The sequence below is a fragment of the Aulonocara stuartgranti genome (assembly GCF_965226115.1).
Source record: "Aulonocara stuartgranti genome assembly, chromosome: 8".
In the NCBI taxonomy this organism is placed as follows: Eukaryota; Metazoa; Chordata; class Actinopteri; order Cichliformes; family Cichlidae; genus Aulonocara; species Aulonocara stuartgranti.
This window is the reverse complement of record NC_138959.1, coordinates 31,391,384-31,407,006: the sequence shown is the minus strand read 5'-3', so window position 1 is coordinate 31,407,006 and position 15,623 is coordinate 31,391,384. Positions and strand designations below refer to the sequence as shown.

Sequence of the window (15,623 nt, the reverse complement as noted above, 5' to 3'; positions counted from 1 at the left end):
CCTTTTACTGTATTAAATAGATTGAATAACCGTTAATTGTGAGACTGGATAAAACTTTGTTTTTTACTGTAATAAAATGTTGAAATTATAAATATTTTCTGTGAAAACAAATAAATATGCATACATTTTATAATTACATATTGTAATGTTGAAAATGTCTGAAAAACTTAGATTTTACGGTATTATTTGAGTAAAACTACATCTTTTGGGGTTGTGCACATTGGAATTCACAGTATAAAGCTGTAGATTTTTAAGCAAACAAAAACATTCATTTTTACAGAAACAAGATGTTAAAAAATAGGGTCCACCGTAATAATACAACCAGTACATACCATTAAAAAAAAAGCAAATATCAGCAGTGAAAGACAATAAAACTGATAGTATTTTTATTTTATTTTAAAATTCAGATACTGATATACAGATTAAAAGTTAGGCCTGCAGTATATCATTGTTAACCTTCTGATAAAAAAAATCAACAGCAAAAGAAGATGTTAAAAATAAAGTTTATGGTTGTGAATAAAATTGATTTCAATAATCTTTTTTAATTATTATTTTAAAACAACTTTATGTTGTTGTGTTTCACGCCATATTATCAGACCACCTTAAGTGGGTCGGCCTTAAATTTTGAATTTGTGTGATCGCTGTTGATTGGTAGCTAAACTGCTGGTAAACTGTGTACAGACGTTTTACGTTCGAATTGCAGAGAAAAAAAAATCTGGTAGCAACATTGTGCAGTATGAGCGAACCATTTCACCAAAAAAAGGGGGAGCAAGGCAAGACATGGCTGCAGCGGTCTGCAGACGTGACTTCTGATCAAATTCGAACCTCCTAAAGAAACAAAGAGCGACGTTACATTGCGGGATGACGTCACCTGAAAATGACCAATAGCGTGGCGCGCTGCTGAGCTGTGTGCCAACCGCTCTTTTTTTCATGCAGGACACTCAAGTTGGCTTCGCTAACGGACACAGTTTTGAACTCGTATATTAGCGCCATTTATTGCTGCTTGGACCACAGCATCTTCGGAATTTGTAGACATCCTGGCAGCTTACAATTAGTTCGAGGTGAGGTGAGTACATGCAACTTCAAGTTATCTCTGTTATAAAAATCCACCAGCCCAGCGTTTATAGATAATTTTAGCAGTTCGTTTTTTATGAGTGAGGTTGTGAATTTAGTTAGCATTTGTGAGTTGAGTTAGCATTACTGTCGCGAGGGAAGCATTGCTCTGGATTAGTTTCTGTATTTGGCGTGCTTAATTCGCTAGGGAGGAATTACCAAAGTACATGGAGTTATGTTAACCTGTAATTTCTGTGGTAAGGTAGTTCAGTCATCAAGGGGCTACGTGCTTCATTGTAAACTGCATCGGAATGAGCCACGTTGTTTCTTTCGGTGTATTGAAGCAGGCTGCAAGCAGACATACACCAGGTATGGCGCGTTTAAGGCTCATTTTTACCGAAGACACTCTGCCCCCACCCATGTCACTGGTGTGGCGGTGGTTTCTTCGTTTACATGTGCAATGGCGATGTGTGAACGTCAGTGTCAGAACTCTAAAGAGTTAATAGCGCATCTGAAGAGCCATATTGTGGAAGGACACGTGGTCACTTGTCCAGTAAGAGGATGCACAAATACCTTTAGAGTTAAATCATCTTTTACTGCTCACATGTCACGTAAACACAGAGTTTTCAGACAGCAGCATTGGTGATTTATATAGAGAGTCTACATGTCAATCATCATCTGTTCCAACCACATCAGATGACTTTGTACCCTTGATTTCCGAGCCTGCTGCACAGTCTATTACAGATGAAGATAACATGGAAATGCCCCCTCAATTCTGTGATCTTTTTCTGAGAAACGTTTCACTATTCTACTTAAAATTGCAGGGTCAGTTTCTACTGCCTCCTTCAACCATAGAGAACATTGTGGAGGCAATGCAGAACATGCATGAGTTGGGACAGACATACAGTTTGGGTAAACTTGCATCACTGTTAAAAGATGACACATCATTATCAGAGGAGGACATCAACAAAGTCTGCGAGTCTGTCAAAAGCTATGATCTTTTTTCTGCATGTCATACCGGGCCATTGAGGACAGTGCACTCCAGAGCTCAGATCTTTAAAAAAGCCTTCAACTATGTGGAACCAAAGAAAATATTTTTAGGGAGAGATGAAAACAGAAAAGATAGGTTTGCCTATTATGTGCCTTTAAGAGAGACTTTGAGATGTCTGCTAGAGTCTGATCTGTGGCAGAAATCAGAAGAGCCCTCTACTGAGCCTCCTGCTGATGTTCTGTGTGACATAACTGATAGTAAGCTGTTTTAAATAAAATGATTTTTTTGGTCAAAACCCATCATGTCTCAAGCTAGTACTCTACCAGGATGCCTTTGAAGTCGTTAACCCTTTAGGCTCTGCAAGGACAAAACACAAGGTATTAGCTGTATATGCATCAGTGGCAAACTTGCCACTTCATGTACGCTCAGACACAGATCACATGTCTCTTTTTTTTTTTTTGTCTTCTTTAGCTCTCAGCGAAGGCGGTCACACTTTTCTCCTCTCCTCCTCACCCTTATCTTCCCTGCTTAGCCTCTATGTCCTTGTCTTGTCTTGTGTGCATTACTTTCCCTGGAATAGACTCACACTGTCGTTCTCTAAAACCTAAAAGAGAATTATGGATTTGATCAACTGGTCTCTGAATGCTCTCGCCCTATGACAGCTGGGATAGGCTCCAGCGCCCCCCACGACCCTGAAAAGGATAAGCGGAAGCGAATGGATGGATGGATGGATGGTCTCTGAATGCTATTGACACCCTTTTCTCAACGAGAAATCTGGGCTCGGGAGAGCCTGAGTGCCCTGGAGGGACTTTCCCAGCCGGATACACGATGGACGGGTGGCAGAACTGGAGGATCATGTGCCTGGCGGGACTGTCGATCGAGGACGCTGAAGATATCTATCTATTCGGAACCATGATAACAGGGTTCATGCTGATCGGAGTTGGCTTAGCCCTGGTTTATCGGAGAAATAAGAGAGCGGAACCGGCTGTTCAAACCCCCCCAAGGCTGCCCGCTGGAATCGAAATGGAACGAGGCGCAACCTATCACAACGAACGTAATATGGTCAACACCTTGGAGACGCTTGCAGCTGCTGTGAAGGCTCAAAACAACACCATTGAGCGTATGAGGGGAAACATCAGAGAGAGGCCTGCTCAAAATGAGACCCTTGAGCGACAGTTGGAAAACATCGCGGAACGGATCACTGCAGTTGTGAGGTCTCAGAATCAAAAGAACGATAACACCATGGAACAGAAGTTTGATACCATCATGGGGAGGCTCGCGACTCTCCAACGGGAGATCGAGAGGCCAGTGTCGGAGTGTTAAAGAGCAGCCTGAAAAGTTCTCCTGGGCTGCTCGCATGGAAATTAACAAAACCAACATAAACATTGCGGATCCCCATCACGGCGCCAGCTGCAGGCCCAAGGCTGGAGCCGAACAATCACTCCCTGATAACGATTGTGTTACGGCTATTCTTCCCGTCCCATGCAAGGACACCTGGATTGGCTGGAGGACTGTTTACTTAGGCTGATAGGCCGAAGGACACTGTCTCAGCTAAACTATGGACACGCACACACACACACTTACACTGATAAGCACTCACTCATCCCCCCTCCCTTTCCAACGCCTTCGATGCTTGTGCCCTACTGGGGAAGATAGCAGTCAACTGGACCAGCACAGATGCTGCAGGACCGGATGCGCTGTCTACACCGGCTCTCTCTTACCCTTTACCCGCCCCTGTTGCTTGTCTTGTGTTTCTATGGTGCATTGATAGTCATGTGCTTTTGTGCTGAGGTGTTTTTTCTGTTATCAAACTGTTCTCCCACTAGGAGCTCAGTCTGAGTGGAGTTTTTTTTCTCCTCCTCTTACCTAATGTAGTGTATTTTCGTTGTTTTTTCCTATCAGCCTACCTTTCTGACATGTCTGCCCAATGTGATGTTTGTGTAAAGTTGGTCAGAAGGTTCCTTTGTAAGTGCGCATGCGCCATTAGCGTGCTGCCTGCTGTAACCCTAATTTCCCTCGGGATGAATAAAGTATTCTGATTCTGATTCTGATTGTCTTACTGTGCAGGGAGAAAGATTTTAAAGAGTTTGTTCATGCTAATGGGTTCTCTGAATTACTGGCAGACTTGAAAGAATTGGAGGACAGTGGGATTGTTGCATCAGATGAAACTAGAGTCAAAGGAACTTTGTATTGCATTGCTGGTGATAATCTGGGTTCTCACTGTATTGGTGGCTTCACTGAAAACTTTAGTTCTTCAACGTACTTCTGCAGGTACTACCTGATAACGAAATCTGAATTTCAGGGTGCTGACCCAAATCTGTGTGGACCAGAACGTACCAAAGAGAACTACAACTCTGCTGTTGATCGCCTCCAGATTGACAATACACCAGACGTCGAAGGAGTGAAGTTCAGGTCAGTGTTCAATTCACTGAAATACTTCAACGTTTGTATGCCAGGCTTGCCACCATGTCTAGGTCATGATATCTTTGAGGGAGTTTTGGCTTATGATGTGGCACTGTATCTGAAATACTTCATAAAGAAAAAAGCATGGTTCACTTACTCAACTCTGAACCGACGCATCAAACAGTTTAGTTACCATGCCTCTGATGCTTCTACAAAGCCATCTGAGGTCAGTCCTCAAGCAGCTAAACTCTCAGGACAGGCTATACAGAACTGGAACTTCCTCCGACTGCTGCCTCTCATAGTTGGTGACATAGTGACAGACCCCACAGATGATGTGTGGAACTTAACTCTGCAGCTGAAAGATATTGTAGACATGGTGTGTGCTCAGAAAATTTCAGTGGCTCAGGTAGCATATCTTGATATTCTTATTCAAGAATATTTAGAGTCAAGAAAAGCTCTGTTCCCAGAATGCAACCTGAGACCAAAACACCATTTTCTACGCCATTACCCAGCACTGATTCTGAAATTTGGCCCACTGATAAGATTATGGACAATGCACTTTGAAAGTAAGCACAGTTATTTCAAGAGGTGTGCCATAAATCTGAAAAATTTCAAAAACCTCTGCCATACACTCTCTGAAAGACATCAGATGTTTCAAGCCTAACTTGCAGCAGGGTCATTGTGTCAATCTGTCTTGAAAGTCAAAGATGGTTCTCCATTTTACTCAGTGCTGTACAGTAAAGCCATTCAAGAAGCAGTTCAAATGTTTGACTTTACTGAAACCAATACAAAGGTCACAGTAGAAATGATGTACAAGGGAACACAGTACAAGAAAGGACACTTCCTTGTCACAGGGGGCTCTGACTCTGTTGAGTTTGGTGAAGTAGTTCTCATTTTGATTAAGAATGACAGTGTTTATTTTCTGGTGTCGGTGCACGTGACAGAATACCATTCTCAGTATCATCTGCACTCAGTGAGAAAGGAAAAAGAAAAGATGCAGTGTGTGAACATCATTGACTTAATTGATTTCTATCCATTAACATCTTACATGAAGTATGGGTACCAAATGGTTCCATTAAAACACAGTGTGCTGTCACAATAATGGTGCTGTTAGTTTGGTACTTACGAAACACTGTATAAAAGTGTAGTATCAAGCAAGATCAGCTTCATATTTTAAGACCAAAGGTACCACTTGGTGTAAATTGACCATTATTCACATTCTTTTATCAGACATCTTGGAAATGGGGGACAGCATAAGGAGTTCCATTACTAAGGTGCTGCCGGACCTGTCTGCCTCAATCCTTGAAATTGTACTGGAGGCACTACAATCATTAGGAGTGGAGACATCTGAGAAACAAACCAGTAAGTATCCGGTTGTTCAGTGATGACGCGACGAATCCTACTTCCGGGTCTAAAGTAGTCTGCGTTTAATATGGCTTTTGTGTTGTTAACATGTTTAATGTTTTGTATTTTCTTCTATTTGATCTCAAAAAGCTCCTAAAACAGTCAGTGATCACTGTTGACCTCCCTCGGCTTTTATTACCGCTAATCATTTATTTAAGCTCAGTTTTTAAAACCTTAGGATGTAACTACAGCCCAGCCCATGCAGCAGTATATGAATGACTAACCTCGTATTGTGGATGGATTATCTCAGTTGTTCTCCTGGCTGAAGTTTGGTCCTTTTACAGCATCCTGCCATGCGATTACATTTGTTCCTGACCACCGAGAACACTCACGTTAACTTTTATCCAGTGGAAAAAAAGTTAGCTTGTTTATATTATGCTAACATAGCTGTGTTAGCTAGCGGTCACGTAGCACATCATTATATACCAGCTAGCCCAACTTCAGTAACCCTACAAACGTCACTGCTGTTTAGTTTTCTGTCTTCATTTATGTTGGAAGTGATAGCAGAGCTGTACATTTTAATTTGTTTCCAAAACCCCGCAGTCAGGACATGCTATATGGTATTTAGATAGCAGGGAGTTAGCTCGCTAGCTTCTAACTTCTAACTCTGTTAAATGTCATAAATTCCGTTTTCATGGATGCCTGGATGTTAAACTCAATTGTTACACCTGGTAGAGCAGAACGCTGATCATTTTATTAAAGATGAAAGACTTTAGACAGTTTTTCAACTCTCAGTAATGCCACAGTGATCGTTTGATATATGGACCTGCAGCGGAGTTTAGACCCATAAAGTCATAAAGTTCGCGGATGACACCACAGTGGTTGGACTCATCTCAAGGGGGGATGAGTCGGACTATAGAGATGAGGTCAACAGACTGACTGAGTGGTGTTCAGTTAACAACCTCCAACTGAACACCACGAAAACTAAAGAACTTATCTTGGACTTCAGGAAGGGCAGAGCAGACCCGGCCCCACTTTACATACACGGGAGCTGTGTGGAGAGGGTACACTCCATGAGGTTTCTGGGCGTGAGATATCTGATGACCTCTCCTGGACTGCAAATACTACAGTGGTGGTTAAAAAGGCCCAGCAGCGTCTCCACTTTCTGAGAGTGCTCAGGAGGAACAACCTGGAGGAGAGGCTGCTGGTGACATTTTACAGAGCCACCATAGAGAGCATCCTAACGTACGGCATAACAACATGGTATGCAGGGTGCTCAGCTGCAGACAGGAAAGCACTGCAGAGGGTCATCAACACAGCCCAGAAGATCACTGGCTGCTCTCTGCCCAGCCTGGAGGTCACTGCAAACTCTCGGTACCTCAGCAGGGCTGGCAATATCATCAAGGACCACTCTCACCCCAGCAACCAACTGTTTGAACTATTACCGTCAGGCCGACGGTACAGGCCACATAAAACCAGGACAAACAGATTCAGGGATAGCTTCTTTCCCAGAGCTATCACCGTAGTAAATAAGCACAAAAACAATTGAACCTATTCCATACCGTCACTGTCATTATATTATGCTGCTATTCATACTGTCATTATATTATGCTGCTATTCATACTTTCATTATATCCGTGCTGCTATCCTGTATATATCCAGAAATGCATATACTATTATATATTGTACATATATTTATTAGTTTCAGATGTAGCCATTCTTGTATTTTGCTTGTTACATTATTGTATTTTGCACAACTCTGTTGCTTGTGAAGCTCGCACACAAGAATTTCACTCACATGTGCTGTACCAATGTACCTGCACATGTGATGTGACAATAAAAGTGATTTGATTTGATTTGATTTGATATTGTTTGAGTACTTACGATTGTTTTTTTGTACTTTTTATATTTTACATTTATATTTATTACTGAAACTTGCACCAAGGGAGTGGCACTCCAATTTCGTTGTACTCTGTACAATGACAATAAAGGCTATTCTATTCTATTCTATTCTATTCTATTCTATTCTATTCTGGCAGAAATGATGGCGGCTGTATTCTTTGGTTTCCCTACACATCACACCCTGCCTGTTTATACGAGGCTCTTCAATTAAGTCTGCACCCAAAGATTCAATAAGAGGTAAGCAGTGGTATTATTCAAGTTTTGCTAAAGAAAGATGGACAAGAGACACTAATCTTAATCAGCCGAGCTCAGGTTCATGTCCAGGTGAGCAATTTCACACGCTATAAAATGTCGATTGAATGATAGGTCTCATCACCATGCATTCAGCTATTAACTTCAAGTTCTATGATAAATCAATAGGAAACTTAAATACGTTTTCCAACAAATTATGATTGTGATTAGGGCTGCGTTGTCTATGTATCACTTTTACATAAGTAGATTTAAAGGATAACTATTGCCAAAACGCAACCTGGGCTGTTTTTTTTTTTTTTTTTTTTACTGTATCGATTTTGATGCGCTCAAATTTATGCCTGGCTATTGACCACAAAACAAAATCACGGTCAATCTCAAAAACGGCTCGTTTGTCGTAATTATGCTTTTAGATATATGTTTGTCTTGTTTACAGTAAAAAAAACAAAAAACAAAAAAAAAAAAACAGCCCATGTTGCGTTTTGGCAATAGTTATCCTTTAAGAACTGTATATTTTACACTTAAGAAATAATTTATCATTAGATCTGTTTTTGGCAGCACGTTTTGTTCATTTCTGTGCATTTTGCTCAAGCACTGATCAAACTTTGTCCATTTTTTTTTGCTGCAGAGGGGATCCTGCCAGTCCAAAGTGAACTCCTGATGGACATTGAAGTACTCCTGCAGAGCTTGTATCTTCGACACCATGCGCATTAGAAACTCCACTGAGTTCTTTCCTTCACCAAGGCAGGACCCAGTGACTCATTACTGTTGATAGGTCAGGGGCAGGTAATATTTTGTTTCATGTTTATTCATTCCTCCATGGATTACCAGCCATATATATGGACACATGCTGTATTCTCAAGATCTATGCTGTTTTGTAGGAATAGAGAAAATGATATGTTTAGTCTGTTTTCAAATGGTATGTCAAATTTTCTCATTGTTTATCAGTAATATTCTCTACCTTGGTTGTATATGAGCATCTTTAGATTTTTCTATATTTAGCGGTTGCAAATGTAAAATGTACGGTAAACCATTTATGTTCCTCATATTGTACTGTATTTTTAGCGGTAAAATACCGGCAGCTGTGGTTGCCAGGAATTTACCGTAAAATGTATCTGGTCAAAATAAAATGCTGTAATTTGTTATACAATTTCACTGTTTTTTACTGTCAAAGGTTTTAATAAGGTTTAACATATTTCTGTTATTTTTACAGTTATTTACAATAATAGGGTCTATCCTATTACTGTTAAGTTAACAACAAATTACTGTAAATATTATTATATTATAACTTTTTCTTTACTGCAAATATCCGTAAAAAGCTATGGAAAGTTGCATTTTTTACATTAAATTGCTGTATAATTGACAAATATATTTGTTTTTTTTTCTATCATGATTTTGGTAAAATAATACGTTGTCTACCTTAAAAATTAGGGTTACAAAACCAATATACCGTATTGTCTTTTACAGATTCCACATTTTTTACACGGTATGTTCCTGGCAACCACAGCTGCCGGTATTTTACCGTAAATTTGACAGTTTTTTTTTTACAGTGTATTTGCCTTTTTCTAAATATTGTCTCCATTTTTATTTTATTTTTTTTATTTTCAGCTCTTTGTTCCTGCCTTTCTCTTTTCTCTGAGCTGAACTGAACATGTCTGTGTTTTGTAGCATCAGCAACAACGCGATGGTTCAAACAAACTACATTTGAAAGGAGTGTGGTGGTGGTGCTCTGTGCGTGTGTGTGTGTTTGTGTGCTTGTGCATGCCGAGAAACTCATGAAGGCAGTAAAACTGCTGTGGTACAGGATGCTGATGGTTCTGTGTACTGAGACCTTTGAAGCTCAGATAGAAAGAGTTTCCTCCAGCAGTAACAACCACTTCACTTTATTCTTACACATCAAGCACAGAGAACAAGAGGACACACAAACGAGGGTTTCCAAAGCCACAGACTGTTTGGGATCGTGCTGTAAATACATTCACTCATCTTCTTAACACCTCAGCAGCTGTCTCAGCTGTCCTGAGGCAGGCCAGCCTGAACAGGTGATCAACAAACTCAGCCTCCCAGCCTGGGCCGTCTGCGTGTTTAAGCATGTATATTGTGTTTGAGATGTCATCAGGTGCTTCAAACACACTCACATGGAGACTGTAGGTTATATAATAAACAGCCATTAATTAATTTTATGTGGAAAGACAATTGGCCGTGGATCACAGTGAGATCATGGCCCTGAGATAACAGACATGCACAAAACTCAGAATGTGTGTAATTATTAAATCAGTTGTTGTTGCTTAAGCAGAGATAAATCACACGTGTTTGCATAACACTGTTTTTGCTCCACAGTAAAGCTCATGTAGTACTCTCAGCTGTACTATCCACACAATGTTTCACTATTACCGTTGTAAAGACAAGCAGAGAGTGAAAGGAACATGAACGGTTTATTTCTCCACACTCCTCAGTGTAATTCCAACGGTAGGTGCAATAGACAGGAAGTGTTTAAGTATCCGTGTGGTTTGGTAAAGATTCATACCTCCTCAGTCCAACCCTTCCACCCTGGGGAGTGCAAAGGAGCTTGCACAAGCAAATTTAGCACATGCTATTGACTTAAGAGGACTGCATTTTCCAAGGCAATGCCTCAGAAAAAAGGGAGAGAGAGACAAAGGAGGATTGAAGAGGAGCAAGGGAAAGGAAATCCAATATACAATGATGGAAGAGAGAAATATATGGGGGGTATGCTTAGCTGCAGTCACCGCTGTCTGTTCATATGGATAAACAGAGGACGGGCAGACGGATGGATCCTACAGAGGGTTTCAACACAGCACACAGAGGCTTGACCACTGCCAGCTGTTCAGATACTGAGTTACACGTTTCTTTCTCTCAGTTTCTAAGGCAATCATCAGAACACGTCCAATGTACCTGATCCACATCAGCACACACCGAGCATCAGTTTGCATGTGTGCTCGGGTATGTCCAACACACACTGGATAAAATACTTTGGCCCACAGAACATCAAAACAGATGAAGTACAGTACTGATACTGTAATGCTGTATTTTTTGCTTTTTTAAATATTGCTGTGTTACAATGACGAGCTGCTCACTGCGTACGTGTCTATTTCCTGGCAGGAATTGGTACAAAGCTTTGCATAAACAGCAGTTGTGGAATCTGCTGCGCTCGGTGAAGGATGTGGAGGTTTGTACTGTGACAAAAAGTTTGAACCTGATGACATAAAGACGTGAAAACTAAAAAGTCTGTTGAGCAGAAGATTCACATGCCAAAGAAAACACCAGGAGGGTTGAAGCTCATCGCTGCACTTCAGCAACAATAGTTTCACTTTTTATGACCAACATTTGTGTTTTCCACAGATGAAAAAAGTCTGCGCAGGAAAAACAGCAAAATGATGCGACAAGATCTGCCCATGTGTACCAGAGGCAATGAACACACACACACAGACACACACACACACACACACACACACACCATTAGCTTCTAACAGACTGCTTCCCCGAGGAGTCGTGGCGTTTGTGTAGCCACATGAAACAAAGTGTGTGTGTTTGTCAATCCCAGCTGCTGCGTTCTCTCTGTGCATGCGTGTGTCTGCATGTTTGTGTGTGCGGACAGCAGCCAGGTGGTCTGGGCTGCCCTGTAAAGGTGATGTGTGCTGACTATTTGGAGTCAGGACGTGGCAGGTTAGCTCACTGCAGCATGCTCGTATTTTATGTGGCAGCTCTCTCCAGTCTTATCATATTTTATACGGCCGCAATAACAGACTGTCTAGAGAAAAAGGGACCGCCTGCCACCGCACATGGTGCCAGCAGTAAAACCAGGCAGGCGCATGCTCGCGCAGAGCCATGCAATGTGCTGGCACGTAACACGGCAGCTGACCGATCTGCTGAGTACTTTTACAGTAAACAAACAGAGTGAGGTGCAGAGTAATAACTGAAGCAAAACAGCACGATTAACAGAAACACAGCCATCGGAGGGACAGGCATGGAGCCACGTCAAGGAGTGAGCCAGCACTTACTCACTGCTGCTCTCAAATTCAGGTCTGAGCTGACATCTGTCTCTGTGCTGCTGCCCGCTGAACACACACGGGCGCACACACGGGCGCACACACGGGCGCGCACATAGGCACACAGCTTAGCTAACAGTTTTGAGTCCATGTTCATGAGTGCATGCATACCAGAGCAGAAGACATGGAAGTAGTGAAGTGTGCACGGATCATTAAAGTTTTTCCAAAGTGCCAACCTGTGAACATGTTTGTATCAATAAGACACACAGAGCTGGGTCACAGTGCCACTGAAGTAATAATAGAAACAACAGATGCAGAATAATAAAGAAGAAGAGGAGGAGAATGAAGAGAAGCTTGTTTGCTGGTGTTGTGTAATGTCTTACCTGGGGCAGATAGAGAAAAGCAGGCGGGCACTGCAGAGAGTGGGCCAACATCCCCGACCCGGACAGCAGTACACAGCCAGAGTTCGCCATAGAGCACAGCATGTGGAGGCGGGACAGCTTACTCATGGAGAGTCACTCACACTTCTGTTTACTTCACTCTCACTATCCTCGCTCTCTGCCTTCACTTCCTGTCCCCTCCCTTCTTGCTTCTTTACTTCTTTCAGTGGCAGCGATGAGCAGTCAGAGTTAATACAGCTGATGCACACACACCACTGAGGATGCCAGCACACACTCTCAGCAGCTGAAGCTCAAGAAAATCCCGTGTGTGTGTGTAGGAACGTGAAGCCTCTGCTTCTCTTCTTCTCTGTTTACTTTGAGAACGAGGTGCAGAAACCAAGGCACACGAGCAGCTACAGAGGGAGGGAGAGAGGAGGGATGCAGGAGGGAGAGAGAAAGGAGAGTAGAGAAGGAGGTGGCGGCAAGGCAGGACTAAAAAGATCTGGGAGGTCCTTAAGGAAAGGAAGGGAGTGATTGGAGGAAAAAAAGAGGGACTAGGAGGGACGGATTGGATGGAAGAGGAGCGGCTGGAAAAGAACAAGGAAGGAGAGGATGGGGAGGAGGAGAGAGGAGGCTCTGGAGTATCCTGACATCAAACGCGCGAGGATAAGAGACTGTGCATCTCTCTGTGTGTGCACACTCACACACACATAACAACAGAAGCTGGTCCACGTCATTAACACTTACTATAGACAGCTCTGCCATGACCAGCTCTGCGTTAACGCAGATCTGCTCTCCTCACACACAGACACACACACACACTCACACACCTCTACCATCAGTATCTCATTGAACAACACAGTATCTCAGCAGTAAGACCACTCAATGCAGCACTGCGCCTCCTGCATGCATGAACAGTGGATCTGCATGTTCTGCCCACACGCTGGCAGAACAAACCGTACTGTGAGTGGTGCTAACACCAAAGTACAAACAGAGCTGTTAGGACTGATGAGGCTGTGAAGCTGCTGAACAGTGTCTCCAACAGGTTTAGTTCAGAGGCCTCCTGCTGCCTCCTTCACCACACAGCCTCAGCACCTCCGTACCAGCTGAGCTGAACAACTACTGGCCAGCTGTCCTCAAACATACCAGAGAGTCCACCTAACAGCATTGATGAAACATCTCCTTCTGAGACTGCGTACAGACTGAATCTGACAGAGGACGATGCAGTCGTCTGTATATTACAGACATGGCTGCCCAGTGAGGATCAGCGTCTTTACTTACTGAAGTCTGGCTGTTTCTACTGAGAGTCTTCAGGAAATGTCACTGCTGACGGATTACTGCCTGACAAACATGCTGCAGTGGTCTGTCTGTCACGGTCAGAGGTGGCAAAGTACAGACTTTCTTTAGTACAAGTACAAATACTTTTGTTAAAAAATACTCCTGTAAAAGTTAAAGTACAGAGGTATCGTGGCTTTGCCTCCACACCTAAACAGGAAAATGAGTCCAGTCAGGGCAGCCGAGAACATACAGGAGGCCTCCTCAACAAAGTTCTACTCAAACAATCACTTAAGAAAATAACTCTGCAAACTGACCAAAGGAGAGCCAGCTCGACTTATAAAGTAAGGGAATGAACCATCGTATACTTTAAAGGGGAAAACCATAGAGACAACAGCTCAGTGTAATAAAGGATGAACTGCATTCCCTCCTGTGTGGTCACAGCAGCTCCACCCTCAGCCTCCTCTTACTCAAACCAGAGCAGCAGCCAGGTAACTAAAAACCAGCACAGCAATTACTACCACACATACCACAACAAACAATACAACACAGGTCTATGCAGTCATTTACACTATGGCCCAATGAAGGACTTGAGTTACTTCCTGGTCACTGAAGCTTAGATAGAAAGGTAAACATGAATACTACCAGAGTGTTTCAGCTGTTGGGAAAATAATCATAAGTCAAAGATGATTGTACTGCATGTAATCTTTAAGTCTGCACTTGATGAAAGTGAGCATCCTTCCCTTTAAATCGAAGCTCTCTTCTTGCTCTCCTGTCTTTCTCATCTTTCTCTGAGTGAAGTTAGCTCTGCAACACACTGTGAGACAAACTGCACACAAACAGTTTGTGTGACTGTTGATGGTTGTTGAGCTGATAGAAACGCTGCATTTGAAATTAAAAATCTAACTCCCTTCATGCTCGTTTCTCACAGGTTAGATGCAAACTTACATCCTGGCCCACTTTAACCCCTCAGTATAAAAGCTATAAATGATACTGTTAAAGTAAGGAGCCTGTTTTGACACTGTAAGAAGCTTAAAACACGACAATGATACTCATTCCAGCATTCATATGTTTTATTGAAGGGTCTACCTTAAATCATAAAGCGCCTTTAATGCTGTATAAATGAAGTTGAATGCTCCAATGGATGCATTGTAGAGCAACTTAGCATCTCTCTAAGGATAACAATGTGGGATCAAACCACCAGCGTTCTGATCAGTAGATGAGCTGCTCTACCTGCTGAGCTACAGCCACCGCTGTGCTGCGGGCTTTCAGTACAGGTCTGGGTCACCCACAGCTCTACAAGGCTGATCTGTCCTGATCTGGCATTATTTAGTATTAACACTATTATGTGTATTAGAAAGTAGATTTTTAGTCTCACTATTATTATTTTATGTATTACTATTAGTACTAGTGTTGTTAGTATAATGTTCATATGCAGCATGCTGTTATTAGTATTTCATCGTGGTTTAAACTGCTGTAACAAACTATGGGCTGAGAAAACATTGTCTTGTACCCACATATATCTAACAGTTTAATGGGTTGGATGAAAAGAAGACATCAGTGTACGGTGGAATAATCCTTCAGTTACAGATGAAAACAAGCATGTCGTTAACACCCGTATACGAGTCATAGAGCTGACTGCATGTAATTTATAGCTCAGCTGTGAGGAGGATATTTGGTTTAAACGCAGTCTTTCCCTGAAAAAAAAGAGCTAATGGATGAATAATGAGCAACACTAAAATATGTATATGCCCCACTCTGTTCCCTCTCTATCTTCCTAATTTATGGGCCCTCAGAGAGGGACAGCAAACAGCAGTTTCTTCATATTTTGCTGCTATATTTATTTTTCATCCACTACAAAACTCACCAAATAACAAAGTTATTAAGTTAAATAAAAAAAGTGAAGGTAAGTCATAATTTTAGATCTAATCCGCTCGGAGGAATGGCAGAGAGAAAAAACAGGAGTGATGCTGTCCACTGCTGTTCACCCTGCTAACACATGACGTACTGCACAGTACAGCT

At 42.1% G+C, this 15,623-nt stretch overlaps 1 protein-coding gene across 6 annotated transcripts in view; it reads right to left on the bottom strand.

The window, feature by feature from the left end:
- Positions 1-12,767, bottom strand: part of rbfox3a (RNA binding fox-1 homolog 3a) — a 184,315-nt gene extending 171,548 nt beyond the window's left edge. For all 6 annotated transcript variants that reach the window (XM_082545386.1, XM_082545387.1, XM_082545385.1 and 3 more), the window contains exon 1: positions 12,330-12,767. In XM_082545386.1, the coding sequence (XP_082401512.1) occupies positions 12,330-12,455 (126 nt within the window). In that variant the 5' untranslated portion in view covers positions 12,456-12,767. The remainder of the gene's footprint in view (positions 1-12,329) is intronic.
- Positions 12,768-15,623: the final 2,856 nt, after the last annotated feature.